Consider the following 27541-nt stretch of genomic DNA (forward strand, 5'->3'; position numbering starts at 1 on the left):
TATTTTAGACCAAAGATATTTGTAGAACCAAAACCACTTGTAAGATCAAGATTTTAATTTTTTGAAATTGGGTGGTGTTTAGTGTTTGATATATTTTGAGTTGCTTTGGTCCCTAAAACTTATCCCCCTTTGGAATCAAACACCGAAAAGAAAGAAATTAAAACATATAGAAAGCAAAAAGACTTGCCCTCTAAAGGATTTACTACTTGCCCTCTAAGCTTAGATGTCTATCATGCTTGCTAGGCCGAACTACGTGCATGTTGTTCTGACTGTGCTGTGAAACTTAACCGTAGTGGTTTGGATCTGCATGGTGAGAACGAAGCGGGGTCTCGAGAGCCATCTGTTTTGTGCGTAGTTGGCACGTGGACCCAATGCGAGCCCGGGGGAACGATCGGCTTCTTACAACCGATATGACTCGGGGAGCCGAACACGACTCAGACTGATGTTTGTATGTGTTTGTGTACATAGGAAACCAATTTGGAGCATGTCGACACCCTCATGATCGGGTATTGGTTAGGTGACATGCCAAGTGAACCTTGAAGCTAGGCCATACGCTAGGATCTGGACCGTTGATCGAGGGACCGGGGCCCACCAGCCGTCCCCGGAGGCCTCCCGACTCCTCGTGTTGCCTGTCGTCTCTCGCTGGTGGGGTTCATGTGGCAACAACCTTTCACCCACGGACCCTGTAGATATCCGAATTTAGTCAATATTTTTTAGCCCATGAGGATTCAACAGAATGGCCCATCAAGCCATCGCTCTCACTCCCACCCCACGCCAGCCACCAGGAGGCACCCTCCCACCTCAGTACAGACTCCCAATCCTGATGCTCATCCGCGGGATTCGGCATCCATCGCTCCACATGGCCACACGCCATAGCAAGCGACCGACGCTAGGCCAGCAAGCCCTCGGTCGCCCCGCCCTAGCCTTATCGTCGCCTGCTTGGCTAGTTCCGAGCTCCCTCCAACAAGCCGTCGACCACCCGGCCCTAAGCCACCGAAGCCGTTGATCGGGTAGGGCTAGAAAAAAAGTTCAAAGCTTGCAAGCCTAGTTTTCAGGTTTATTGGGGCAACGAGCTAGGCTGCTCATAATGTCATATTATAATTATTTGTTTCATATTTTTATACTACTAATTTACTATCTATACTACCTATTAAGGCTCTAAGGGGTAGGCTGCCTCTGCTTGTTCTGCCTTCTGACGATCCCAACCGTCCAATACACTCTAGAGTCTCTCAGCCGTTCGATGCGTGCACTCTCACCCCCCACGCATCGCCCCGCCCCCACCCGATCGTCCAACCGTGCGAGCACCCTAGGTTTGCCTCTACACTCTTCCCGCCGCCTCCTACACCATACACCCTCCTCCGCGCGAGCCGCCGCTCCCCCTCGCCCTCTGGCCTGGCCGGTGCTCCCTCCCTCTCCGGCTCTCCCTCCGCCCCCCAAGCCCAAATCACCGCGCCCCGCCCCACAGCACCGGTTGCGTGGGAGGAAGGAGAAAGGAAGGAGAGGGGAGGCGGCTGTCGGGCGAGATGAGCGACTCCCAAGCCCAAATCACCGTCTGCCGCCGCGCGAGGTAAGTTCCTGCCCATCCCACCGTGCGTGTTTGCAGAGGAGATCCTCCGCCGTCTCATGGCCCTATTCGGTTCAGACCTAGCTCCCCCCACCGCCCGTCCGTCCTTCTGCACTTGACTGCTCTCAAACCCTAACCCTCGCCGCCGGTCCTTGTCACCCCGTCGTCGTGCCCATTGGCAGGCCTCGGCGACCTCCGTCCGCCGCACGTGGTAAGGCCCCCACCCATCCCAATGTGTCCCCCCCGGTGAGAGGTGGTTCCGGTCGCCCAGCGCGTGATCCTTCTCGGGTTGGGTCCCACGTTCTCCTTAGAGGATGGCATGAGGAAAGTGGGCTCGTGCTCACGAACCATACTTGGCTCCGAGTTTGTGCAGTGTGCTCTTAGCGGCGTCGGTCAGACCATCCGCCTCTCTCCTTCCAGCATCAAGGTAACCTCTCCTTATTTAGTACGTTTGTATCAAGAAAACAGTGTTCCATGTTCCATCACAAATGCAAAGAGGGTTCTCACGGAAACAGGATGCCTCACACCGATGGAGCTGGCTCTTTGCTACATATTAAGCAAAGAGTGTATTTGTGTTGTTACTGCTTGGACTTTTAAACATTTGCTCTCTATAATATACTAATTTAGTCATATCTTTTATTTGTAGTAGGTTGCTTTTATGGCATCTTGATCCATCAATTATTAGGCTTGATCTCTCAGTGATGCTCAAGGAGGTAATTATAAGGCTCTTGCTTTGCCTGAGAAAGAAATTAAATAATAGGATGGAATGACGTACCTTAAACACTCATATGGAATACCCTATGCTTTTGCTTGCACTGAGTTTTGATGTGTCCTGAATCCTAATTTTGGTCAATGGGCTTCTACACATACTTTTAATCTTGCAAATAGAACTACACCAAACAGAAGGGTATCCTATGGGAGCAACAAGATGTTTCTAGATCTTACATATAAGCAGACGCATCCCTTGTAATCTATGTTGTTACTGGTTTTGTAGGAACTTAGAAGAGTTTGCAATCATTAAATCCTTAGCATGACAAGAAGTCATCTGTATATGCTATAGCATTTGTGTCATCTGAGTTTGTGCCGCGTCCTCTTCGACCGTCTCGGGGAAGAGGTTCTGTGCGAGCTCGTTGGGGTCGACGGTGGGGTAGAGGGAGTTGCCCGTGGCGGCGCCGGTGGAGGTGGTGGGTGCGGAGAAGAAAGGGGTGTTGAGATCAGGGTGGGACTGGTCCACATCCGGGTAGAGGCTCTGCTTGGCATTCGAGGAAGCGAAAGCCATGGTTGCGTAGCTGGTCGGTTGCTATTTAATTTTGCATTCGGTTCTTACTATGCTTTAGGGATTAAGTGGTTGTAATGACATTGGGGTAGATCGTGCTAATTTTGATTTGATTTTTTCTACTTTTTCAGTACTTGATGATGAGGCCGTCATGAGGAAACAACTCCACGAGGCGAGAGAACAGCTGGTGAGACAAAGGTAAGAGTGTTTTTTACCTATATATGTTTGCTGACTGATGGCTGCAGATATCTCTTCACAGAATTTGTTGAGCAACATTGGTACTAATATATTCACTCTCTCTGTAGTTTGGAGGAAGGAACTTAGAATTTGCTAATCATGAAGAAAGCTTATTGTTTTTTTCGACTGAACCAACAATTATATTTGGTGCTGATGTCACTCACCCTGCTGCTCTAGATGATACTTCCCCGTCCATTGCTTCTTTAAGCTCTTTTTCCGTTTACAATACGGATAGTACCATCTTATTACAATAACACTTTATGCCTGGTGGTTCCTTGTAGGTTGTTGCCTCCCAAGACTGGCCCTAGGTGGCTAACTATAATGGCATTATCCGTGCACAAGGTCACCGTCAAGAGCTCATCGATGGGCTGGAAAACATTGTCAAGTACGATCATCATCACCATCTCTGAAATTCAAATGGCACCCCATACCCGATTGAGAGAGTTCCTTAATTTGCAAAATATTTTTAGGGAACTCCTACTTGCATTCGTGGAACGGTCTAAGCAGAGACCCAAGCAGCTGATCTTCTACAGGTTAGTAGTATCTTCCTCCAAACTTTTCTGACTGACATGCAATGGTAATTGACTCCCTCTTTCACCGTTAGGGATGGCGTAAGTGAGGGCCAATTCAAACAAGTGCTGGAGCAAGAAATCCATGAGATAGAGAAGGTAGAAACAATTTGAGACATCAAGTGTTGTTCCCTCAGTTAGTATAACATTTATACTTTCTTCAGGCATGGACAACTCTTTACAATGAGAAGCCAAAGATCACCTTCGTAGTGGTGCAGAAGAGGCACCACACAAGGCTCTTCCCCAACAAACCAAAGGATCGCCAATATGCGGACAAGAGTGGGAATATTCGAGCTGGTTAGGGATGCAGGCGCATTTGCTGTTATTTTTACAATGCTTTTGATGAAACGTTTATGGAATTTGCAGGCACCATAGTTGATAATAATATCTGCCACCCAACAGAATTTGATTTCTTCCTGTGCGGCCATGCTGGGGCCAAGGTATGTGTGTAGCATGTTACAACTAATTCAGACATTTTCCCCCAAATGAGAAATCTGAAGATTATAGCTGCTCGTGGAATTGCAGGGAACAAGCCATCCTACGCATTACCATGTGCTACGAGATGACAACAAGTTCACTGCAGATGCTCTGTAGTCTCTAACATATAACTTGTGCTACATGTAAGCATGCCCTTCCCTTCCTTATGTTACTACGGTAGGCGTCCACACCCACATGGTTCTGCTGCGCCTCCGCATCCGCCCACATTCGCCCGTGGTCGCACCCCACCCCGCATCTCGCCGGCAGCCCCGCCGCCCTCCCGCGCTCCATCCCTCCATCCATCCACCGACAGCCCCGCATCCTCGCCTCGCTCACCTCCTCCGCCGGTCCGACCACTACACCCGGCCCATCATGTTGAAGCTCGCGCTCGCGGAACAAGAAGGGGAGCACTAGATGGTTATCATGTGCGCTAGGGTCCTCGTCGCTGCGCCCCCAGCCGTCGTATCTTGAGAGGGAGCGGTTCGGCGCCGGCTGGCCACTAGAGGCCTCCTTTTGCTTCACCTCACCTGCCACCTCCTGGCCTAGCCTTTCTTCCTTCATTCCCTTGGCTTGCCTGGTGTATCTACTACCTCTATTTCTTCTTCTATTCCTCATCGCTGCTTCCCTCCTCTGTTGGGCGTCTTCCTGCTCCCTTCAGCCCTCGCCTCCCAAAAACAGACAAGACCTGACAGCAGGTCCTAAAGGTAAACACAACTCCTTCCTATCCACCTGCTTGCTACTGGTGTAATGGTGGTGGCAGTTCTTCTTCCTATTTAGAACAACAATCTATGGTCTTTGACCAGTTCTTCTATTTTATTCTAAAATTTTTAGGCTGTCACAAACCTTTATGAGGCTCTGGACAACTGTGATGGTATTCTAAGCAGGTAGCGCTTTTTATGCAGCAATCAATTTACAGAGCAGATGCTCTCTTGTTGACAACTCTCATAAGAGTCGATAAGGTATGTATTTTTTCCTTCATACAAGAAAGAAAAGGATATATTTAAAAGCTGGCTTTAGTGTAACATCCATTTGGGTTCAGTTTGTAGGTGTAACCCAATGTATCTTCAGCAGTTCTAAAGGACTGAACATGTTACTAGAAAGAGGTGAATGAAAGGACTACAGAGAGGTGAATAAAGCCAATAGTTTTTTTCTCATGCAGAGCTTAGTTGGGTCTGCCCTGGTTCCACGGACATGAAAGAGAACTCTATCAATTTGTGAAGATAATTTAGTGAATCACTTGAAGTTTTGACTGCTTGTATCGTACTTGACTGTCTGGTTTCAGTTGTGAAAGAGGAAGTGGTGCGGGCTGGTGGAGTACCAGACGCTGCCGGCTTACCTCCGGGACAACGAGTACATCCACCGCCACTACCGCTGCGAGTGGCCGCTTCTACAGGTGCTGCTCTCTGCCTTCTCCATCCATAACGAGACTCTCAACGTCTGGAACATAAACACATGAAGTTGTTCTGAAACTTGTTTGATCTCACCCCTTTGCCATTGCAGTTTGTATTTGAATGGGTCCTATTGGTACTAACAGTATTTCCCCCCTTCTCTTGCTATGCAAGTGTTGTAGCTGTAGTATATTTAAGTGTATTTGCAAGAACTTTGGTGCATGAGTGCATCACACTAATGACATCCCCCTTCTATTTTTGGTTTGTACCAGTTATTGATTATAGAGTTATTTGATGCTGATAGTCGAAACATCCAACTTTGTTATTTGATGCTATGCACTTAGATTTGTACTATGTCCAGTTAGTAGTTACACAGTAAAAACAATGTATCTAGAAAAGTTTAAACATCTTATAATTTTGAATGGAGGTAGTAGTTTGTTTGACAATGATGACTGATCTGTTTCTTTTTATTTTATTTTATGATATGATGCAATCTCCAAGAAAGCTGTCAATTCTACAGAGTAAATCAGCAGGATATTACTTTTCCTTTTCACTGTTGCCATCTAATATTAGTTCCACGTCTAACATTCTTTTTCATGCTTTATTCGTACGTCTCAGGGAAATTCTGTGTCGACTACAAAGTACAGCATTCTGACTTTCCTACCTAAAGGATTATTTGAGCAGGTATTAATACATTATTTTTTATTGTCACACATGTTATCAATCAAGCGGTTTATTTAGATTCAGTATCTTTTATAGCATTTTCTATTCATTTTTAATGGAAAAGCTTTATTTGTGTCTGTCAAATTTCATATGTTCAATCGATTATTTGCTTTGCTCCCCTTTTTTGTTCCCCAAATACTATTTTGTTTTGACAAGAAATGTGGACTTATCCTTAAGTGAATGAAATACCTATGTTCATTTTTCTTTTGTGCAAACTGATCTCCTAGAATTGTTCTTTTTTCTGATTGCTTTATCTCTTAATTGGCTTAATAATGGATTGATGATATGTCTGCAGGGTCTTCAAATGTGACAGTGTATTTAAAATGTGATTCTGTTGTCTTTGCATATTGTGCACTGTCAAATTGTACTATCTTGGTTTATGTTAGTGCACATTGTGCTTTCAGTAGTTTAAGCTGCATTTTTTTGCGACTTCTCATATATGGTACCTTCCTTTTTTTCCCACACTGGCAAAACTGAATTTCATTGATAGTAACAAAATTAGAGTTTAGTACGTAACATTCAGAATGAAACACAAAACTAAATGGCCCACCCTGATACTGCTCGCCTAGGCAACAGCCATCACGCTGTTACAGCCTACCCAAGAGCAAAATATTCTACCCTAACTGAGCTCAAGGTTGCATGCCGTCGAGTATGATAAGTTATCGAGTGGAGTATGTTTATAGCTTTCTTATTATTAACCATTTTCAAGGTCGTCTTCAAGGTCCAGACCTCCTCCCCGCTCAAGTTCCTCGTCAGCACGTTGCGCGATGTCGTGTTTGGCGCGTTAGAGAGCAGATGCATCATAAAGGTAGGCAACATTTATTTTTCTTTTTTTTGACAAATTCTGCATTTACGATGCTATTTTATCCGTGTACTTTATGCGCATATGAAAATATTTCAACTTTTACAAGCATGATATTTGTCTAAGTCTATATGTACTTTATGCGCAAAGGGATAGTATTTCACGACGCACTTTTTTACTCATGCACAATTACTGGTGGAAATACAAATTTAGGAGAGTAGGCTGCTGAGGAATCAAGAGAAGCCATAGACATTGGCCTGAGGGATGTAGATCTTGTCTTCATAACAATTGGGATAGGAGGGGATATTGGATCTGGTGCTGCTCTGGTTGTTGCCTAGATATCAAAGGAAGCTGGTTATCATAATGTTGGTGTTTTCACCTATTCATTCAGTTTCAAGGGTCATAAGCACTCTCTACAGGCAAGTATCTGAGACCTTCACTCCTCAATTAGAATTCAAAATGTCATATCTCATTATGTGTCTTTCCTTTTGCTCGATGGAAGCATTAGTTTGTAATTGTAACAATTACACCCAACCACATTTTACTGATTATCATATATAAAGTGATAGGTCAAAAATGTAGCATCGCATGTAGTTCATCTCATCATTTTTTTCCTGCTTTTCTGCATGGTTGATGCCCAAAACAATATATAACTATTTGGTTGTAGTGCCTTGAGGAGGGATGTTTACATTGTGAAACATTTCAAAACATGTGTCGTATTATGAATATTTCCCCCCAGTGGGAAACTAGGAATGCATTTCACTATTATTACTTTTGAATTTCTATCTGCATGTTTGGAAAAGAGGGTAGACACACTTACTATTATTCCAAATGATAAGTTATTAGATGTTGTCGATGAAAACATGCCCTTGCAAGATGCATTTCAAGGAATATCAGACATCATCACAGTGTGTGGTTTCTCCCCTTTCCGGTTCTAACATATCTATGAATTGTGATCATGTACCTTATGAGTGAACATTATTGATATCAGGCCTCACCAATCTGATTTTGCTGATGTAAAAGTTGTCATGAAAAATCTAGAACTTCCATGCCCGGTGTTGGTATTTCTTCCAGCAAAAATTGGGCCCAAGAAGCTGTTGAGTAGGCAATGCTTGCTCCTTTGATTGGATCATCCATAGAGGCAGCTACTCTCACGTTGTGTACGATATTACTGGTGGGAAGGACATCACTTTACAGGAAGTGAACAAGAATACAAGATGTCCGAGGTGTGTGTATGATTCCTTATAAATTCTTTATTGGTTATTGAATGGTGTTTTAAGAGAAGTTAGGAAACGTTGGATATCTCAAATAGAAGAATCCAATAGATAGTTTTGGCCATATGTATTCACCTTTTGTAGATTGTGACAAGCCTGGCTAGCCTATCTACAAACATAATTTTTTGTGCTATTTTTTATGACCGTTACACTGGTGAGGTATGTGTACAATCATTGCAACAGAATTTCCACAGTCCTAGAAATCCCTTTTGGCGGATCCAAAGGGAGCATGAATAGCGGACTCCAAAGAGAAAGCATCAACCCTCGCCTAAGGTGCTGTTGTGGTTCAACTGGTCCCTGCTTTTGTTTGATCATGAAGACTCTTCTCCTAAAGAGTTCATTTGGTGAACCGTGACTCATAATGCATTAGATTTGGTATTTAGCATGTTGAGGGTAGTCCCAAGGTGATCTTTGGCTATCTAGAGATTTTTAGTTTGGATTAGTGTTCGACAATGGTATAAAGTTTCATTATATGTATCATTGCTTTGTGTTATTTAGGATCAGAACGATGAGGCTGAGAGAAGTGTTCAACAACTCAACATTGAACTGTTGTAGAAAATCTTAGATTGCTTTTATTAGTGCAACATGCCAACAACCCTGTGTTGAATTCAACAGAACATGAGTGCATATTGCTCCAACTGTATTGTTAAACGTCTAGCATAGAGTATATTGCTTCTAAACAATAACATTCAGCTGTTATTGTTGTATGGCACCAGTGCTTCATGGTATATTGCTACTTAAAAATGATTGCCACAACACCCATTTAAACAAGGTTAATATATATATATATATATATATATGGATACCAAACTATCATATAAAAAGTCTGTTTGGTACTAATGGTTGCAATGTAGTGGTTCCGTTGCAACGCACGGGCACTCATCTAGTTATTTATTAAGGTGTAGCTAGTAATAATAGATATCAAACCGAGTCAAGCCTATTTTGCAGCTGGTTGAGTAGGCGAAAAGCTCGCCCTAGCTGGCCCTATCCCAGGCGTTCGTAGTCGGCGCGCCCGTGCCCAGTATCCCTTCTCCACCTCCCAACGTCCGGCTCCCTCAATCTGCACTCCTGCAGCGCGTGTCCGCCTCTTGCCGCCATCGGCGCCTCCGCACTCGGCCTCCGCGGCTCCACCCTCCGGTCCATTGCCGATACGCTCCACAGATCCGGCGAGCGGCCTGCGCCATCACATCCACCGGTCACCGGCCCACGCCTCCACGGGCACGGTCGCACGGATCCGCCGCTGCCGTGCCATCCACCCCTTGCCGGCGGCTCGGCCAGCTCCACTCCACGCCGCGGTGGCCACAGTATCGCGCCGGGCGCCGGCCTCTCCTCCTTGTTCGGCTGTCCCAAGGCTCCGGCCGCCGGCTGCCGGCTGTCGCTGTACGACTGTCACTGTCCGCAGTGCACAGTGACCCGCTGGCCGCCGGCGCACGGATCCAACTAGCCAACTGTTCAAGGCCGCAGGTGCACAGTGAGTGATTCTCCCTGTTCCAGTGTTACATGTACAGTTCGGCCCTGTTGGGTCTATGCTTCGTCGCCGAAGGTCTTCTAGGAAGAAGCGGCTTTCGGCTGAAGCTGTTTGTATGAGATGGCCGAAGGTTCCTCTTCATGAAGCTTCGGTATTACAAACCGACTTAAAGATAGAATGACCTTTTAGTCCATAAAGGTCTGAGTCAACGTTGTAAACTTTTATGAGGGGCATAATTGTAATTCCTTACAGGCTGTGTCCTGTGCCTATAAATAGTGAACAATATTCCTTTACTGTTCACAGACTCTTGTAATTGCAATCACATCATTCGAAAACCGATCTTTGCCAAGGCAGAGGTATAACTATACTTAATGATTCAATATACATTGATTAAATATAATATGATTTATTTATGTTTCATGTACCTTTTAATACTTTACATTTTATGTTATATAATCTATTGAATCACGATTATGAGGATTTAACCTTCATAATCATATTTTTATCAACCTTCGTCCAAGGTTCATTATCCTCAAGGGAATAATGCTTCGTGGACGAAGGACGTTAACATTTAACATTCTATGTTGCCTTGTTCTTAAGGCAGAGCATTTGAGAACAAGTCCCCAACATTGGCGCCCACCTCCGGTGAACTCACTTCCACTTTTTGAGCTGATGGCTTCGTTCAACGATCAAGCTGGAGCTGCTTCGGACCCGAAGCTGGTGCTCCCGATTACAGGTGGTTCGTCCTCAGAGCCAGCCAACAAGAAACAGAAGAAGGAAGCACAGAGAAGGGTACAACATGTTGGGGTGCAAGGACCCTTCATCAAGTCAAGATGGTCTCACATTCCTATTACCTTCTCCCAAGAGGACCTTCAACTCAAGGATTACCCACACAACGATGCCATGGTTATCTCTTGTGTTATCAAAGGATTTCTGGTCCACAATGTCTTGGTTGACACAGGCAGTGCAGCTGATATCATATTTGCTAAGGCCTTCAGACAAATGCAAGAGCCAGAAGATAAGATTCATGATGCTACACATCCTCTCTGTGGCTTCGGAGGAAGACAAATTGTAGCACTGGGCAAGATCACCATGTCAGTGACCTTCGGGTTCATCAACAACACTAGAACTGAGCAAGTTGTGTTTGACATTGTTGACATGGAATACCCTTACAATGCAATTATTGGTCGTGGCACCCTCAATGCTTTCGAAGCAATTCTTCATCCTGCTTATCTCTACATGAAGATACCTTCGGATCAAGGACCCATCGCTATTCATGGAAGTCAGGAAGCTGCCAGAAGAGCCGAAGGAAACTGGACTAACTCAAAAGCAATCCATAACATAGATGGAGCTGAAGCTTGTGAACAATACAAATTCAGAAGGGAGAAAGCAGCTTCAGCAGATCAGCCGAAGCCCATGCTCTTATGTGAGGACATAGCAGAGCAGAAGGTGCTGTTGGGCTCTCAATTATCCGAAGAACAAGAGAAAACCTTAATAAGGTTTTTGTTCAACAACAAAGATGTTTTTGCATGGTCAGCCAATGATCTCTGCGGAGTTAATAGGGATGTTATTGAGCACTCGCTCAATGTTGATCCATCCTTCAGACCCAGAAAGCAGAGGCTTCGGAAAATGTCAGATGATAAGGCCGAAGGTGCTCGTAACGAAGTTAAAAGACTCCTCATTGCAGGAGTTATCAGAGAAGTAAAGTACCCAGAATGGCTAGCTAACACTGTCATGGTAAAAAAGGCCAATGGAAAGTGGCGAATGTGTATCGATTTTACAGATCTCAACAAGGCTTGTCCGAAGGACGAATTCCCATTGCCAAGGATAGACTCTTTAGTTGATGCAGCAGCTTCTTCAGAGCTCATGAGTCTGCTAGACTGTTACTCAGGCTATCACCAAATCTGGATGAAGAAGGAAGATGAGCCGAAGACTAGCTTCATAACCCCAAGTGGCACATATTGCTATCTTCGGATGCCTGAGGGGCTCAAAAACGCCGGAGGAAGTTTCAGCAGAATGACTGCGAAGGTTCTCCAGTCTCAGATAGGCAGAAATGTGCTAACTTATGTTGATGACATCATTGTAAAAAGCACGAAACAGGAGAATCATATTGCTGATTTGCAGGAGACCTTCGCCAATTTCAGACAAGCTGGCTTAAAGTTGAATCCAGAAAAATGTGTCTTCGGAGTAAAGAAGGGGAAATTTCTTGGATGCTTGGTTTCAACAAAGGGAATTGAAGCTAATCCAAGTAAAATTGAAGCTATACTTCGGATGGAGCCACCAACTACAAAAAAGGGGGCTCAAAGATTGACAGGAAGGTTGGCATCTCTCAATAGATTCATATCCAGATCAGCAGAGAGAAACTTACCATTCTTCGAAGTGCTGAAGTCAGCTGAAGTCTTTCAATGGGGACCAATCCAGCAGAAGGCCTTTGAAGAGCTGAAACAGTATTTGATAGATCTAACAACACTAACTCCACCTACGCCAGGGGCTCCTTTGTTATTATATGTGGCAGCTTCGCACTCAGCGGTAAGTGCAACACTTGTTCAGGAGAAGCTTGAAGGCCAAGTTAAGAGGCAGGCCCCAATATATTTTGTATCCGAGGTTCTTAGTTTATCAAAGAAAAATTATACAGAGTTGGAGAAGGTATTGTATGCTGTCTTGATGGCCTCCAGGAAGCTTCGGCACTATTTTCAAGCTTACAACATAGTTGTTCCTTCTTCACAACCTCTGAAGGATATTATGAGGAACCGAGAAGCTACTGGAAGGATTGGAAAATGGGCTGCAGAGCTCAATGAATTTTGCATTGAATATGTTCATAGATCTTCGATTCAGTCCCAGGCGTTAGCAGACTTTATTGCTGACTGGACGCCAGGGGCTCAGGAGGAAGAAACAAATAAAGACGCCGAAGCATGGACAGTGTTTTGCGATGGGTCTTGGGGAACCTTCGGAGCGGGAGCGGCTGCTGTGTTGGTTTCACCTTCCAAAGTTAAAACTTGTTATGCGGCAAAACTTGATTTTAGTTGCACAAATAACATTGCCGAGTACGAAGCCCTGCTTTTGGGTCTTCGGAAGCTAAAAGCAATGGGAATCAGAAGGGCCATACTTAAAACTGATTCCCAGGTTGTTTCGGGTCACATTGACAAGAGTTGCAAGGCTAAAGATCCGAAGCTTGAAAAATATTTGGATATGGTTCGAAGAGTTGAAGCTTCCTTCGAAGGATTTTTTGTCAAAAATATCCCTCGAGGACAAAATGAGCATGCTGATTTGCTAGCTAAGTCAGCAGCACAGGGGCTGCCCTTACCTTCGGATGTGTTCTTCGAAACAATAAAAGCACCTTCGGTGGAACTTCTTGAAAGAGCAGTCCTCAATATATCTCCTGTTTATAGCGAAGATTGGAGAACTGAGATCATCTCTTACCTACAGGGTAAATTCCTTTCAGATGATGAAGCTTATAACAGGAGGATAGAGGCAAGAGCTCGTCCATATGTCATGATAGAAGGGGAGTTGTACAAGCATGGAGTTTGTGCTCCGCTGCTCAAGTGTTTATCTAGAACCGAAGGCATAGAGTTGATGAAAGAAATACATGCAGGCCTGTGTGGATCTCACATTGGATCTAGGCCGTTACTTGGAAAAGTTTTCCGTCAAGGGTTTTATTGGCCGAAGGCAGCTTCGGATGCAGCGGAATTAGTTCAAAAGTGTGAAGGTTGTCAGAAATGTGCAAGAGATCAAAAACAACCTTCATCCTTAACACAGCTCATACAACCCATCTGGCCATTGCAAAGGTGGGGCCTTGACTTGTTAGGTCCGTTACCACCGGCCCAAGGGAACCTAAGATATGTTGTAGTGGCGGTGGAATATTTTTCTAAATGGATTGAGGCAAAGCCTTTAGCCACAATAACTTCGGCCACCGTCCAAAAGTTTTTCTGGCAGAATATTGTTTGTCGTTTCGGGGTACCAAAGGCTATCACTGTGGATAATGGAACACAGTTTGACTCCGAAGCTTTCAGGGATTTCTGTGATCAAATTGGTACGAAGATCCATTTTGCATCAGTCAGGCATCCGGAGTCAAACGGACTCGTTGAAAGAGCCAATGACATTATAATGACAGGAATAATGAAGTTAATCTTCAATCAACCCAGGGGAAAGTGGTCAGATCAGTTAACCAAAGTGGTGTGGAGCCACAATACAACAACATCAAGGTCTACAGGCTTTACTCCATTTAAGTTATTATTCGGTGACGAAGCAATAACTTCGGAGGAAGCTAAAACCGGATCAATAAGAGTAGTGGCTTCGGCAGAATCAGGTTCCGAAGCTGCTTATTCTGTGGAAAAAGATGCTTTAGAAGGGATCAGGCTGCAAGCCGTGGAGAACATCAATAAATATCAAGCCGAAACAATCAAATGGCGAGATAGAAAGGTTCGGCTAAAGAATATTGAGCCAGGACACTTGGTGCTTCGGAGAGTGGCCAACCCAGAAACAGTGGGCAAGTTGCAGTTGAAATGGGATGGACCTTTCTTAGTAGCATCTTCGTCAAGACCCGGTTCATACAGATTGAAGGATATGGACGGCAACGACATTCCTAGATCTTGGAATGCGGATGAGCTTCGGCGATATTATGTATAACCCGATGTAATTTTTCATATTTTTTATTTTTCTTTCATGGCACCCTTTTCCTTTCTGAAGGGGGAGAAAGGTTTTTAATGGGGCCATCACATGTAATTTCCTTTTTTAGTTCTATAAGAGCAAAATCCCCCAAGGTTGTAAATGTAAAAGCTGAGAACGCACCATCGAGTGCCAAAAAGTAAAGGCGAAGAAGCTCCAAAGTCGTTCCTAAGGGAATGCAGAGCTTACAGCGAAAAGTCAACGCTGATTCCGCCAAAAGTAAAGGCGAAGAAGCTCCAAAGTCGTTCCTAAGGGAATGCAGAGCTTACAGCGAAAAGTCAACGTTGATTCCGCCAAAAGTAAAGGCGAAGAAGCTCCAAAGTCGTTCCTAAGGGAATGCAGAGCTGAGGTGTGATTGTTTTTAAGGAAATAATGGCTATGAATATGGCTTCGGATACGCGTTTGGACATTCATTTGCACATCACATTACATCATAGCATTTGCATTCATAAACATTCATCCAGGCATATGTAGGATAATCATCATCATGGCATAAGTGGTTGCTTCGGCAAAAAGAAAAAAAAAAGAAAGAAAGAGCTTCGTGTACAAAAAGGAGAGCTTCGGAAAGAAGGGAAATGTTGTTTTCTATGCTTCGCTGCGTACGAAAAGAAGGGAAGGTGTTTTTTCGCCTTCGGCTCAAAAAAGAAAATTTCGTCCACATCAAAGCACTTCTCATACATCAATGGAAGGATAAGAATATATTACAAGGTATGAACAGAATTCATTAAAGACAAGTTTTAGTTACATTTACAAAAGTTATCTTAAAAGTTTCTCAAGTACTGTCTACAGTCTACTATTTAATCTCCAAGGAGCTTCAGCTTCGGCGTCATTTTTTAATCATCGGCTTCGGCTTCGTCATCCTACATGAATAAGGTTGTTGTAAGTCAAAATCGAGCTTGAAGGAAGAGGTAAGCACAAGGTATGATTTCTTACTGGTTCAAGATGACTCCGAGCTTCGTCTCCAGCCTTTTCTCGCCCACCTTTTGTCCATATCATTTTTACAAATCTATTAGAGATACTTCGGGCGAGATCAGGAATGTCATCTAGGATTGATGGTGATAAAGTGAAATTTGGCCTATTGACAATCTTTCCATGATCGCAGCCAGCTTTTAGGACTGCAGCAGTGCCCCGAGAAGCTACCCAGGCACAGAAGTCACCGTGCCCAGCTATGACTTCGTCGAGCTCGTCAATCTCACCCTCAATATGTTCGAAGGTCTTCGGTAGATCTTCAGCTGAGGGGGTGAATTTTTCACTGCTGGCTCCAACTGAGTGGAAAATTTTTCTTAATCGTTGAATGCATTTGTTGCTAAATTCCAAACATTTTTCTTGAAGGCTTGTCAATAGTTTTCTCAAATCTGAATTTTGTTGAGCTTCAGCTTCAAGTTTTGCATTAAGATCTTGCTTTTCTCGTTCGAACTGCTCAGATTGGCGGATAAGCTTCGTGTTCAGTTCTGTTATTTTTGCTTCGGCTTCCGCCAATAAACCTTCGGTTGCCTGGAGCTCAAAGTTCTTTTTCTCGATAGCATCTGATTGCTCCTTTATTCTGCTTTCCAAATTTTCAATTATAACTTCGTGCTTCTTGTCTTCAAAATCTTGCTGCATTTTCAAGGCTTTGCTCAACAACATACTCTGCACGAAAACAACCTTCGTCAGACATGTTTTCATTATTAGAAACAATAAAAGTTAAGGGAAAAGTAGTTCACCTTGAAATTGGAATAAAATAAACTACCAACGATATGTTGTCGTCGGTAGCGGCTGATGTCTGTTTCTAGCTTCGGAAAATCGATACTCTTTGACAGAGTACCGATAACTTTGGCTCCAGTTTGATCTCGAATACAATCTAATTTTTCATCATCAATGCCTCCGAAGAGGAGTGCTCCAGGTTTGTATCCGCAGGATTTGGTATACTCTCTAAGTTCTTCTATTTCAGCTTTTGACAGTTTTTCTCCAACTAAATTCTGGAACATGAAGGCTTCGTGTTCTGAAGCTTCGTTAGCAATTTCCTTTCCTTTCCCCGACGCTGCGGCCGTGGCCTCTTCGGCGGCAGTGGTGACTTCTTCTGTGGCCATGTCTAGCAGTATTTTGTCAATATGTTCAACTGTGCTCTCCAGGTTCAAATCTTCAACTGAGGCAGCTTCGGCAGCTGCAACCTCCGAAGGTGTGATTTCAATATCTGTCCTTTCTTCCGCCGCTGGTGTCTTCTGAGCTGAAGCTCTTGGCGGTGTCTTGTCAATGACCTCTGTCACACCGATGATTCTCTGTCTCTTTACTTTAGTTGTTTTCTTCATTTTTTTGGGCTCCTTTTCCTTCTGAAAAAACTTTGTCAGTTCAGGCCTCAATGGACTTAGCTTCGCAGGCAGGGATTCGGTCATTACCTTCAAAATTGCCTCCACATCAGTAGCAGAGGGTGATGCGGGGGTTTCTTCTTCGTCGGATATTTTTCGCTTTGGAGAAGACGCTTTCCTCTTCTTCGGAATTTTCTTCTTTGGTGTTTCTTTTTCTTCATTTAAGGCTTCGATTATCCTTTTCCTTTTCTGGCCTCCGGCACCTTTGTTCAGATTTTCATAGTCAGGGTATTCAAAACCCAAGGCGTCCAGCACTCGGTTCAGTCTTCGCTTCGGACGGGTGCCGAAGGCCGCAATCATCAATTGATCTTCTTTTTTGGAGTAGTTGCCAAGTATTTCATTACACATCACTTCAATTGTATCCAGCCACTCTTGGCAAGGTGTTTTAAAGTACTTCTTAAACTTGAAATAGTAAGGTAAACACACAAGTTCACCTTCTTTCTTCTCCCCCTCTAGCTTCGGCATTTCCCATTCTTTCAAGCTAGGAAAAACTTTGAAAGCCAAAAACTCCTAAACCAGGTCCCTTGTACTGATATGCTCTGCAATAATTCTGAATTCATTCATTGCTTGTTGTGTTGGACCTTCGGGTGTCATGTTGCAGCGAGGTCGGGTTTCTCCGAAGATTAGTTCGAGTGGACTTTGCACAAGCTTCTCCTTGTCGTCATCAACCTTCACATAAAACCACTCCGACTTCCAGCCTGCTGCCCATTTGCTCCGGTAGCTGATTACAGGAAACTTTGTGGTTTTCCGATAGGCGAAATTATAGCAACCAAAATTGTCGTGCAATCCATCCTTTCTAGCCTTCGTCTGATAATGCAGCTCGTGAACCCGGCAAAAGCTGTCCGCAAATGGCTCCACTGCTTGGCTTCGGAGTGCCCAGATATAAACACTAAGCCTAACAATAGCGTTAGGAGTCAACTGATGAAAATAGATACCGAACCTCTTCAGTACCTCTGCAATAATTCCATGTAGGGGGAATCTTAATCCAGCCTTCAGAAAGCTTTTGAAAATAACAATTTCATCCTTCTCCAGCTTTGGGGTAGTCTCTTCTCCCCCAAAGCGTAATAGCTTCTTCTGATTTTCATTAAAAAAGCCCGACTTTACCATCTTGGAGAGATCAGCCTTCGAAACAGTAGACTTTCCGAAGTCCAAGTGGCTGGGCTTGCTTGGCATGGCAATGCGATAATCATCTTCGGGATCAGTTTCCTCAATATCTTCTTCTTCTGCTTCGGCAACTGCTTGTTCTGCTTGTTCCGCATCATCACTGGGGATCTGTTCCAAAGTTACCAGTCCCGATCTTCGCATCGCTTCGGAGATGGGAACAGTCTCCGAACCTTCAGCTTCGCCCCCCTCATGCTCAACCCTAGCGGTAGAATGTACTCTGGCCATTTAATTCTGAATTTGTGGAAATTAAATACTTTTTTCTTCCGAAGTTTTTTCTTTTGACGAAGCAGGCTTCAAGTTGGAGCTTCGTTCGATTCCGAGAGTCAAGCTTCGGCGATGGTTAAAAATTTTGGCAGCAGAACAGTGCAAATAGCAATGAATGCTGTGGTAACTTCACACCTACTCGTCTGTTTATATAGTACTGCAGGTAAGAAGGCGAAGCGCCAGGATTTTTACACCAGGCGGACACCCGCTTGCACTCGCTGCGCGGTGGACCGCAGGGACAAACAGTAACTCTGCAAGGTGGGACCACTACGCGCTGGGAAACTGAATCGTTTCTCGACAACGAGCTCAGAGAAGGTGTTTTTTAGACCTTCGGCTCCCCGAAGCCTAAGAGACTTTTTTCACGGATCAAGCTCGTTACGAAAAACGATCTAGCACCGCGAAAGGGGCTACTGTTGGGTCTATGCTTCGTCGCCGAAGGTCTTCTAGGAAGAAGCGGCTTTCGGCTGAAGCTGTTTATATGAGATGGCCGAAGGTTCCTCTTCATGAAGCTTCGGTATTACAAACCGACTTAAAGATAGAATGACCTTTTAATCCATAAAGGTCTGAGTCAACGTTGTAAACTTTTATGAGGGGCATAATTGTAATTCCTCACAGGTTGTGTCCTGTGCCTATAAATAGTGAACAATATTCCTTTACTGTTCACATACTCTTGTAATTGCAATCACATCATTCGGAAACCGATCTTTGCCAAGGCAGAGGTATAACTATACTTAATGATTCAATATACATTGATTAAATATAATATGATTTATTTATGTTTCATGTACCTTTTAATACTTTACATTCTATGTTATATAATCTATTGAATCACGATTATGAGGATTTAACCTTCGTAATCATATTTTTATCAACCTTCGTCCAAGGTTCATTATCCTCAAGGGAATAATGCTTCGTGGACGAAGGACGTTAATATTTAACATTCTATGTTGCCTTGTTCTTAAGGCAGAGCATTTGAGAACAAGTCCCCAACAGGCCCTATCCTCTCCCTCGCCCTAACCTCCCGTCAATCCGGCTACCTGACATCAGTCTCCTCTCATGTATTAAGCTTTGAAATGAGTCTCCTTAATTGACGAGTAATTTGGTTCTATACTCGATGCCCTATGATGCAATCCCCCGAATTGGGCTTACTACTTTAATTACTACACTTCTGCAGTTCTGGAATTCGGAGGCCTGGAATTCGGAGGCCCAGGAATCATGATGCAGCAGGCTCAGGCGCACACCTCGGCACTTGCGGGAGCGCCGTCGGCGTCGGCGGTGGCACCGACGGTGGCTCACCCGCACGATCCGGTGGGCGGGGATGCGCCGCCGAAGCAGGTGGCTCAGGCGATGGAGCGGCTGGGCCGTGCTGGCCGGTTCATCGCGGACATCCGGCTCGGCGCGGACCGCCTCCTCGAGGCTCTTTTCGTCTCCGGCGACGCGCCCCCGTACAGCGTGCGCCAGCACGTCGACAGGATGGAGCGTATTATCGTCAAGGAGGATGCCGCCATGCGCCTCCACTTTCAGGACCTACGCGCCCTCGGCAGGTATCAGCCCCCAGCATCTCCTCCGGCCACCCCCCACATTTCTCCCTATATATTTACTTTCTATTATATTTTACTTACATCACCCCAAAACTGTTTCACAACAATTACCAATTTCCTGAACATTATATTTTACCACATTTCTGCCGCCATGGGGGGAGCTTTGGGGAGAGCCGTTGGAGGGCTGTTTCACCCCAAAACTCCCCCTAGGTTAGGAATAGTTCGCCTGGCTTTCTATACAGAAAACTCGGTTGCCTTTTACTGACTGCAGACAAATATAAAATTTTACCGACAGCAACACTAACACTTCCTTTTGCTGATGAGAGATTCAACGTGGCACCTTTGATATTGTCTAACAAATGTTCAGGAAATTGGTAATTGTTGTCTGGAATTGCTTTGCTTTAGGTCTTGGGTAGGTCACTCTACATACTAAATATGTCATGGTTTTTTCAGTTATGCGGCTTATGCCGACTTTAATGTTATGCCAGAACTTGGACCTACTTTGTGGTTGTTGTTAGTTTTGGGGCTTAGGCTTACTGTTGTCTTATACAATGTTTAGGCTTTCGACGTTGAGGTACTGTGGAGATTGGACATCAGTGTTTCTATTTACACATGCTAACTGTCCTGTTGAGTGTGTACCTGTAATTTGGAATTGTTGGATGAATATCTTTTGCAAAATATATGTTGCCAAGATGGGTGAACTTGGTTCTATTTTGCATTTCTGGAACACATGTTACATTTCAACAGAACTACCGAACTGTGAAGTCTATAAAGCAGTAACAGATGAAATATTCGGGCAACTTAAGTTTCGAGAAAAAAATGGACTTAGGGGGTGTTTGTTTGAGATTATAATCTATCCAGATTATATAATCTAATAACTTTTGAACTAAGAGTTAGTTCAAAAATTGTTGGATTATATAATCTAGGTGGATTATAATCCCAAACAAACACCCCCTTACTAGGTTTTTGTAGGGGGAGAACTTACTAGTTATGGCTAGGCTAATACACAATCTTAACCATGACTCAGGATATTTTGAAGCCATGAAGAAATCTTCAGCCAACAGCCATATTAAATTTAGTTGAGCACGCCATTAGAAACACTTAAGTTGCCTTTTTTTGCCATTATTCTCCTAGTAAATTACTTCCTCAGATCGTGTATATAGGTCCATCTAGGTTTGTTCCAAGTCAACATTTTATATATGTATGTGCACTTCACAACTGTGTTTTCAAGTCGTCCGACTAATCGCGATTAGTCGCGATTAATCGGGCTAGTCGGTTAGCAGAGCTCGATTAGGCAGCCGACTCGACTAGAGTACCTGGTCGCCCTGGTCGTCCGACTAGTCGACGATTAGGGCCGATTAGTCGCTCGATTAGCCGGTTCTGGGCGACTAGGTTTAGGACCTAGGTTTTTTGATTTCCTGGCTTCGTGGGCTTTTTTGGCGGGCGGCCCGACTACAGGCAGTTGAAACGCCACACGCCAGCCGCCTCTACTGAAGATGGAACCTCAGCCGCCTGTTCTGTCTTCTCTTTATTTCCCTTTCCCTAATTCCCTACCTGCTCGGCGGCTGTTCTTGAGTTCTTGTTCTGGAATCCAGGCTTCCAAAGTCCACTGCTCCACTCCAGACTTCCAATCCAGCACGCGCGAATCCAGTTCACCGACGGACTCCAGACTTCATCCTTCATCCTTCAATCTCCAGCACGCGCGAATCCAGTTTTTTTCATCGGCATGAGTTCATCTTCTGGAGGTATTCTTTTGTGTAGTTCTGTTCTTCAATCTTCATCCTTCATCCTTCAATCATCCATCCTTGTATGTGCTGTCTTCTGTGTCATTCTGTAATAGTGTAATCTGGACTGGACTTCTGAATTTTTATTCTTGTACTCCATCAGTCCATCAGTCCATCCTTATTCCTTATTCTTGTACAGAGTTTGGTCGTCGCCATCAGGATAATGTTGAGGTGATCTTCCCAGAATCACAAGTTGTGGGCAGCGGTAATGAATTTCAGTTGGATGAAGATCTTCTTTAGGTAACTGGGTGGTAATGTGTGTTGTGTGGTACTGTTATGGTATCTGGGACTTGTAGTATTAATAACTAGTAAGTGTTTCTCTGCTGTTTTCACTTTTCAGTATTGCTGAATTCATGTCATGTTTACCCTATCCTTCATAATATAGTATATGAAGTTCATATATACTATATAGTTATATAATTATTTACTATATAGTATAATAGTATATATTATATAGTATATACATAGGTCCTGGTCTCCTGGATGAACAGGACGACCAGTAAACGACCAGGTCGACCAGAGCTCGATTAGTCGGACCTAGTCGACGACTAATCGAGATTAGTCGCTGGTCGGTCTCCCAGTTCGACTAGCTGGTCGAGCGACCAGAAAACATAGCTTCACAAGATTGGGATTACTCAGGTCCTGAGTTCGAATCTCAGTGGAAGCGAATTTTAGGGTGAGGTTAAAAAAGGTCACTCGCTGGTTTCCCTAGTTGTATGCACACGAGATGGACTGACCTATGGGGGCGGATCCTCGTGTAGGGGCTGGGAGGGCTCAAAGCACGAGTAAAGATCTAGCATATAGAGGGCTAACTCTCATGCTGCATGGGGGCAGCTTTTATAACCTTTCTCGGCTGGGGCTCCAATTGAGCTTCTTCTTAATATAATACCGTGATCGGTCTTTCCCCTTTTGGCCGGGTTTTTAAGATTGACATTACTAGATTCGTTTTGATAGTACTTTCATGGTATATAACCCTTTTCATATAATATAACTATATTTTGTAGATATTGCTAGTAAAAGTTCAAAAATGTCTTAGGACAAACCTAGATGGACTTGTATTTGTGATCAGAGGAAGTAGGTTCAGAATTAAGATGCTGAATGGTATCATTTTTCATTTTTTGGTCCATGGATAAATTGTATCTTTGCAGTTTTATCATACTCTCACTTTTATTGGTTCACTAGATGCACTACTATTTGTAGATTTTATGCATTTGTAATGAGAATTTAGTTTCGTTTTAAAACTTTCATGTAAAATGGAACTATTTCTATATCATTGCTAAGCATTTAAATTGCCAGGTTTTCTCGAGTTTTTTAGTCTAGATGTAGACTAGTGACTAACAAATATCTTGTCTTCCTTTTAGCCATTCTTTTCTGTCTGTGAATAATTCCCTGTTTTAATGTTAGGAAGGCAATTAGAGGAGTCTGGAGTTCTTAACGGGGCCCTTAAAGCTCAAGGCAATTCATGGGGCTTGCACATGCCACTCGTTTGTCCAGATGGTGCTGTTGTAGCTTATGCTTGGAAGCGTCAACTAGCAGGTCAGGCTGGTGCATCTGCTGTGGACAGGACTAGGTAAAATTCATTACTTGCATATTGTGTTGTCTTGTTTTGGTAATATTCCAAATGAGGTGCTTCTCCCTATTAACTTGCTTTTCTTCGGTGCTTCCATGGCTGAATTTTATGAGAAAATCTATGGCCTGTTCCTCTATTTTCAAATTTGTGTTTTTGTTTTGAACCTTGCTTTCTCTAATTGAGAATTTTTGCTCCACCTGCAAGAATTTGTCTTCCTCATTCATATAAACCACTAGTTGTCTTTTAAGATGGAACCATTTTAATTACTATGCTTGACAGAATTCATTCTTTTTCAAATGCACCTGACTTAGAATGACATTGGAAATGTCACAGTTTTTTATTTATTTCGTAAGCATGTTTGGATGTTAGAACCATAGTTGTTAAGGCGTCCCCAAGGCTACGCTTAAGCGTCGCCTAGGCGGTAAGGCGCCCCGGCGACGTAAGGCGTCCTGCTCGCCTTACGCCCGCACCTAAGGCGAGTGAGAGAGGCCAGCGGCGGCTCCTCCAGCAGCGGTGCGGCGGCTCTTCCAGCAGCAGAGCGCGTGGCGCAGCTCCTCCAGCAGCAGAGCGGCGACGGCCCCAAAGTCTCCTCCAGCAGCGACCAGCACAGGAGGGAGCCAGCGGGGAGAGAGGGAGAGAGGGAAAGACTAGCGTGGAGAGAGGGAGAGACGTCTGGGAGGAGGGAGTTGGGAGTGAGGCGGCTGGGAGAAGATTGAGGGAGAGGTCTGGGAGAGAGGGAGGGAAGTGGGCTTAACCTAGTTTTACTGGGCTAGTGGGCTTTTGGGCTGATTTGTAGGCTTGGGGGCTAGTTTATCTTTTTTGTTTATCTTTTTCTCTACTTTATTAATGTTTTTATCCTAGATACTTTCTCAAATATCAATAATTTTTTTTCTTCTAATTTTAACTATATTTAAGGCGTCGCCTCGCTTTACGCCTTATCGCTTAAAAGGTAAGGAAGGGGTCAGTCGCCTTACCTCGCCTTGCCGCCTTAACAACTATGGTTAGAACTTTGCAGTGTTTGCAATCACCTACCAGTCTATAGGAAGAGGACAAGAGTTCAGCACAACCGTGTTCCTGTTCACTTTTGTATAGCAAACAAAAAGCATCTAGAAACTGTACATTTATGGTTATTCCATTTCGGGATAAGCAAAAAATCCAATTTACGTCACCCCACTATCATTTGTGTTTAATTTCAATCGCATCAACCAAATGAAAACAACTAATCAATTGACACCCACCTGCTGCCACCCCTCTACCCAACACACACACGCACACACACACATCAATGGTGTTTTTAGAGGGTTTTGCGGAACTGGTGTCCTATCTGTGTGGTCCTCCCATCGCAATCATGGCCTCTAGCTATCCCTACTGTCTGTGAGGAATGGAGGTGGTGTTTGTGGTGATTTTGGATGCCACCCAATCATCTCCTACTATTTTGGAGACTTGTCGGAAAACTGGAGAAATGACCACTAAATTTGCATTATTCATTTAAGATGTGCTCAAGTTTTTTTTACGATTTTGAGCTTACCCATGCTTTCAGGTTAGCTCTCAAGGCTTTCACTGACCAGAAAAGAAGATTCTTTCCTCATCTAGAAGATGAAGTTGTTAGCCATCTCCATGATGGTCAACCTGGTGACACCAAAAAGTCAAAGTTGTTTACCAGCAATGGATATCTAGAGGAAAAATCTTTGTCTGAAATACTGAAAAATTTAGAACATGAAGTACCTAACATAAAAATATTCACATACTGGCATCTGGATTGGTCAAAAAGAGCTTCATCATTAGCATCTCTGTTGGATGATGACTTTGTGGATCCATCTAAAGAGCTGAACCTGCAAAATATGGACAAATCGAGATCTGATGCTCTGACAACTACCATAGACCAAGTTGCTGTTATTGAATTGCTGGTTCCTTCAATATTTAGAGCTGTAGTGTCATTGCATCCTGCTGGATCTACTGATCCTGATGCAGTGGCATTCTTCTCTCCCACTGAGGTAATGATTTTTCTTCTTCTAAAAGTTGACTCTGTCCAGCTCAGTAATGAATATTGCATGAGCAGCAATGTGGCCATGTGCTGATGTTTCAAAGTATGCCTGATTATTCATTTCTTACATACTCATTGTTTTAGCATGTTTCTACTAACTCTTAATGAACAAACTCAGTCACCTAGTTGATAAATTTGGTAGATATCCTTTTTGACATATTATGTGAATGTTCTGCTAGGGAGGAAGCTATCTTCATGCAAGGGGCACATCGGTACATCATGTGTTTAAGCATGTAAAAGTAAGTGTGTGTTTTTATACTTAAATTCTGTTCTCATAAGAGGCACTAGGGACCTGGTTTGCTTTGAACCTAGGCAGTTAATAGAATGTTTTGATTATGAAGGAACATGCTGACAAGGCATTGCAGTACTTCATCAATGCGGAGCCGAGTAAAGCACTACCTCTTCTTTTGGTACGTTACGAGAATTTCCAATCCCTTCACATTAGTAGTGCAGTCATGCCATTTTTTTATGGGGGGGTGGAAGTCATTCCAAAAGCTTGATCGATGCTATCCTAGTTTCGACACCTTTGCTGTTCTGCATTTCAGACACTTTATGTTACTAAAAACATTTTATTGTCTTGCAGCGTTGGATTGCCAGCTATCAGACTCTGTTTACGAAGGTTTGCAGGTTGGTACTACTCGTAGATGTCAAACTCCTTGCGTTATTTGCATTTCTGCTGTTCTTAACAAGTAACTCTTGAATTAATATGCGTGCAGCAAATGCAGACGGCTTCTGATGATGGACAAGTCTTTGGCTTTGCTGTTGCCTCCTGTCCACCGCCCCTATCACCAGACTTCAAATGTTGGACCAGATCTTCAAGAGGCCTACCACATTGGATGTTCCTCCTACGATGGCTAGCTGATGCTTCTAAGATGTTCCTGACATTGTCATTGACATAGTACGTGTACAACAGTCCTGTGTGAAACAATGTTCTTTTTTTTTTGGAATGTATCCAACCCATTAGGTGACATATGTATAGAAACGTTACTGGTTGCTTAGGTACTTGAAGTTCTACGCTCTTGCTCAAATTAACCTACAGATTAATTCAGATTAACAAAATCCAGAACTGGTCCAAACAACCCAGATTCTTGTACAGGCCGTTATACAATCGGTCCACCGCTGCACCTAGATTCTTACTACATTTCTGCTGTCTGATTTCACTTAGGCCCCGTTTGTTTCGTTGGAATTGAATTCCATTTTAATAATTATAATTTAGACAAAACCAATTAAGTTTATATATTTATATATGTAATATATTTGTATATTATCCTAAATCATATAAGAGAGATAGTTATATACTATATTTATGTTACAGCGAAGGAAGCAGAAGGGTGTGCTATAAGTTCTACATCGGAAAAATAGTATGTAAATCAATAGAATCAATTTCTATCTCTCACCCCATGAATTTGAGATAGGTTTATATGATAACTTTGGAAAGTGGTGGAATGTCACATTCTAAAAAAATAGCTTATTTCATTAGTAAGATTCCAATTTCTTGAAATGAAAGGAAACAAACGGGGCCTTAGGCTATGCGTAGCGGGCGACGCTTGCGTCCCTCTCCCCTACCGCTGTAGTGCATTTGGCGACTGCAGTGGTTTACTTCGGCGCTCAGCGGTGAGCTCTACGAAGCCTGCTATGGAGAGGAGCGCTTCTCTCTCACCCTAGATCCAGCGGTTCACTGTAGCGCCCTCCAAACTTGATTTTCGTGCTCGTCAGAATTTAGAAGTGGAGAAAAAATGGTAATGAAAGATGAAGATGGTTAGAAAATAATATTTTATGGTTGTAGTGGGGTATATGGGGAGAAAATAGAGGGAACCATGGAGGGAGATGAAAAAGTAGTGGATGAAATGTTGATGATGTGATGCAAAAAAGTGATATAGAAGAAGAAATTTAGGGAAAACCGCTGCAGAAAGCCTTAGCTTTTGGGCATGTTTAGTATAGCACCAGTTCCAAGATCTATGTTGGTCTGTAGTTTGTAGATTAAATTAGAGTTGTTTGAATAAGTATATATTGCCAAAAATATAAATAAAATGGAACATATAAAGTGCTCCCAAGTCCCAACATATCGCTATTTTCGGATCCAAGATTTTTTTACAACCACAATCAAGAATTTCAAATACGAAGGCAGGGTATTGAAAACAATAAAGGCTACATATCTTCTATCATAGTTGAACCATGTAGGTGATACATCAAACAGCTGTCGCGGATTTAAAAAATCAAACTGTTACTTTGTCTCAGACAAAAATGCACGGTAGATGAGTTATTTCTAAGCTATGAGTTGCAGTAAATAGCGGAGCTATTCAGAGCTACAGTGCTCAGAGCTAACACAGCAAGACAAGGTCTGAAACAGATATAGGTGGATTATATTTGAAACATTGCTCTTACC

General features: G+C 43.5%; 1 protein-coding gene, 1 long non-coding RNA gene and 1 pseudogene across 5 annotated transcripts; all 3 read left to right on the forward strand.

The window, feature by feature from the left end:
- Positions 1 to 4723: 4723 nt before the first annotated feature.
- Positions 4724 to 5446, forward strand: LOC103635631 (uncharacterized). Its single transcript, XR_557526.4, has 4 exons — positions 4724 to 4827; positions 4955 to 5082; positions 5163 to 5249; positions 5406 to 5446. It is a non-coding gene; the product is annotated as an uncharacterized lncRNA (long non-coding RNA).
- A 1721-nt stretch (positions 5447 to 7167) lies between these two features.
- On the forward strand, positions 7168 to 8543 carry LOC103637148 (cell division protein FtsZ homolog 1, chloroplastic-like; annotated as a pseudogene).
- Positions 8544 to 19205: 10662 nt separating this feature from the next.
- On the forward strand, positions 19206 to 26231 carry LOC100274560 (Mediator of RNA polymerase II transcription subunit 27). Of its 4 annotated transcripts, none has more exons than XM_020541976.3 (8): positions 19206 to 19274; positions 19391 to 19760; positions 22950 to 23111; positions 24652 to 25105; positions 25335 to 25394; positions 25497 to 25565; positions 25739 to 25782; positions 25872 to 26231. In XM_020541976.3, exons 2-8 carry the CDS (start codon positions 19432 to 19434, stop codon positions 26011 to 26013), a joined length of 1260 nt encoding a protein of 419 aa, XP_020397565.1. In that variant the 5' UTR covers positions 19206 to 19274; positions 19391 to 19431; the 3' UTR covers positions 26014 to 26231. The 4 variants fall into 4 exon arrangements, with proteins under 4 accessions (XP_020397565.1, XP_035817258.1, XP_035817259.1 ...); XM_035961365.1 differs by having other exon boundaries at positions 19209 to 19310; positions 22946 to 23111; XM_035961366.1 differs by having other exon boundaries at positions 19210 to 19274; positions 22946 to 23111.
- Positions 26232 to 27541: the final 1310 nt, after the last annotated feature.

This window comes from Zea mays, chromosome 8 (assembly GCF_902167145.1).
Source record: "Zea mays cultivar B73 chromosome 8, Zm-B73-REFERENCE-NAM-5.0, whole genome shotgun sequence".
Taxonomy (NCBI): Eukaryota; Viridiplantae; Streptophyta; class Magnoliopsida; order Poales; family Poaceae; genus Zea; species Zea mays.

Coding starts and splice junctions, on each gene's coding strand:
- LOC100274560 (XM_020541976.3), top strand. CDS start 19,432: ATGATGCAGCAGGCTCAGGCGCACACCTCGGCACTTGCGGGAGCGCCG. Junction 23,112..24,651: donor TCTGCTGTGGACAGGACTAG/GTAAAATTCATT, acceptor CCATGCTTTCAG/GTTAGCTCTCAAGGCTTTCA. Junction 25,566..25,738: donor AAGCACTACCTCTTCTTTTG/GTACGTTACGAG, acceptor ATTGTCTTGCAG/CGTTGGATTGCCAGCTATCA.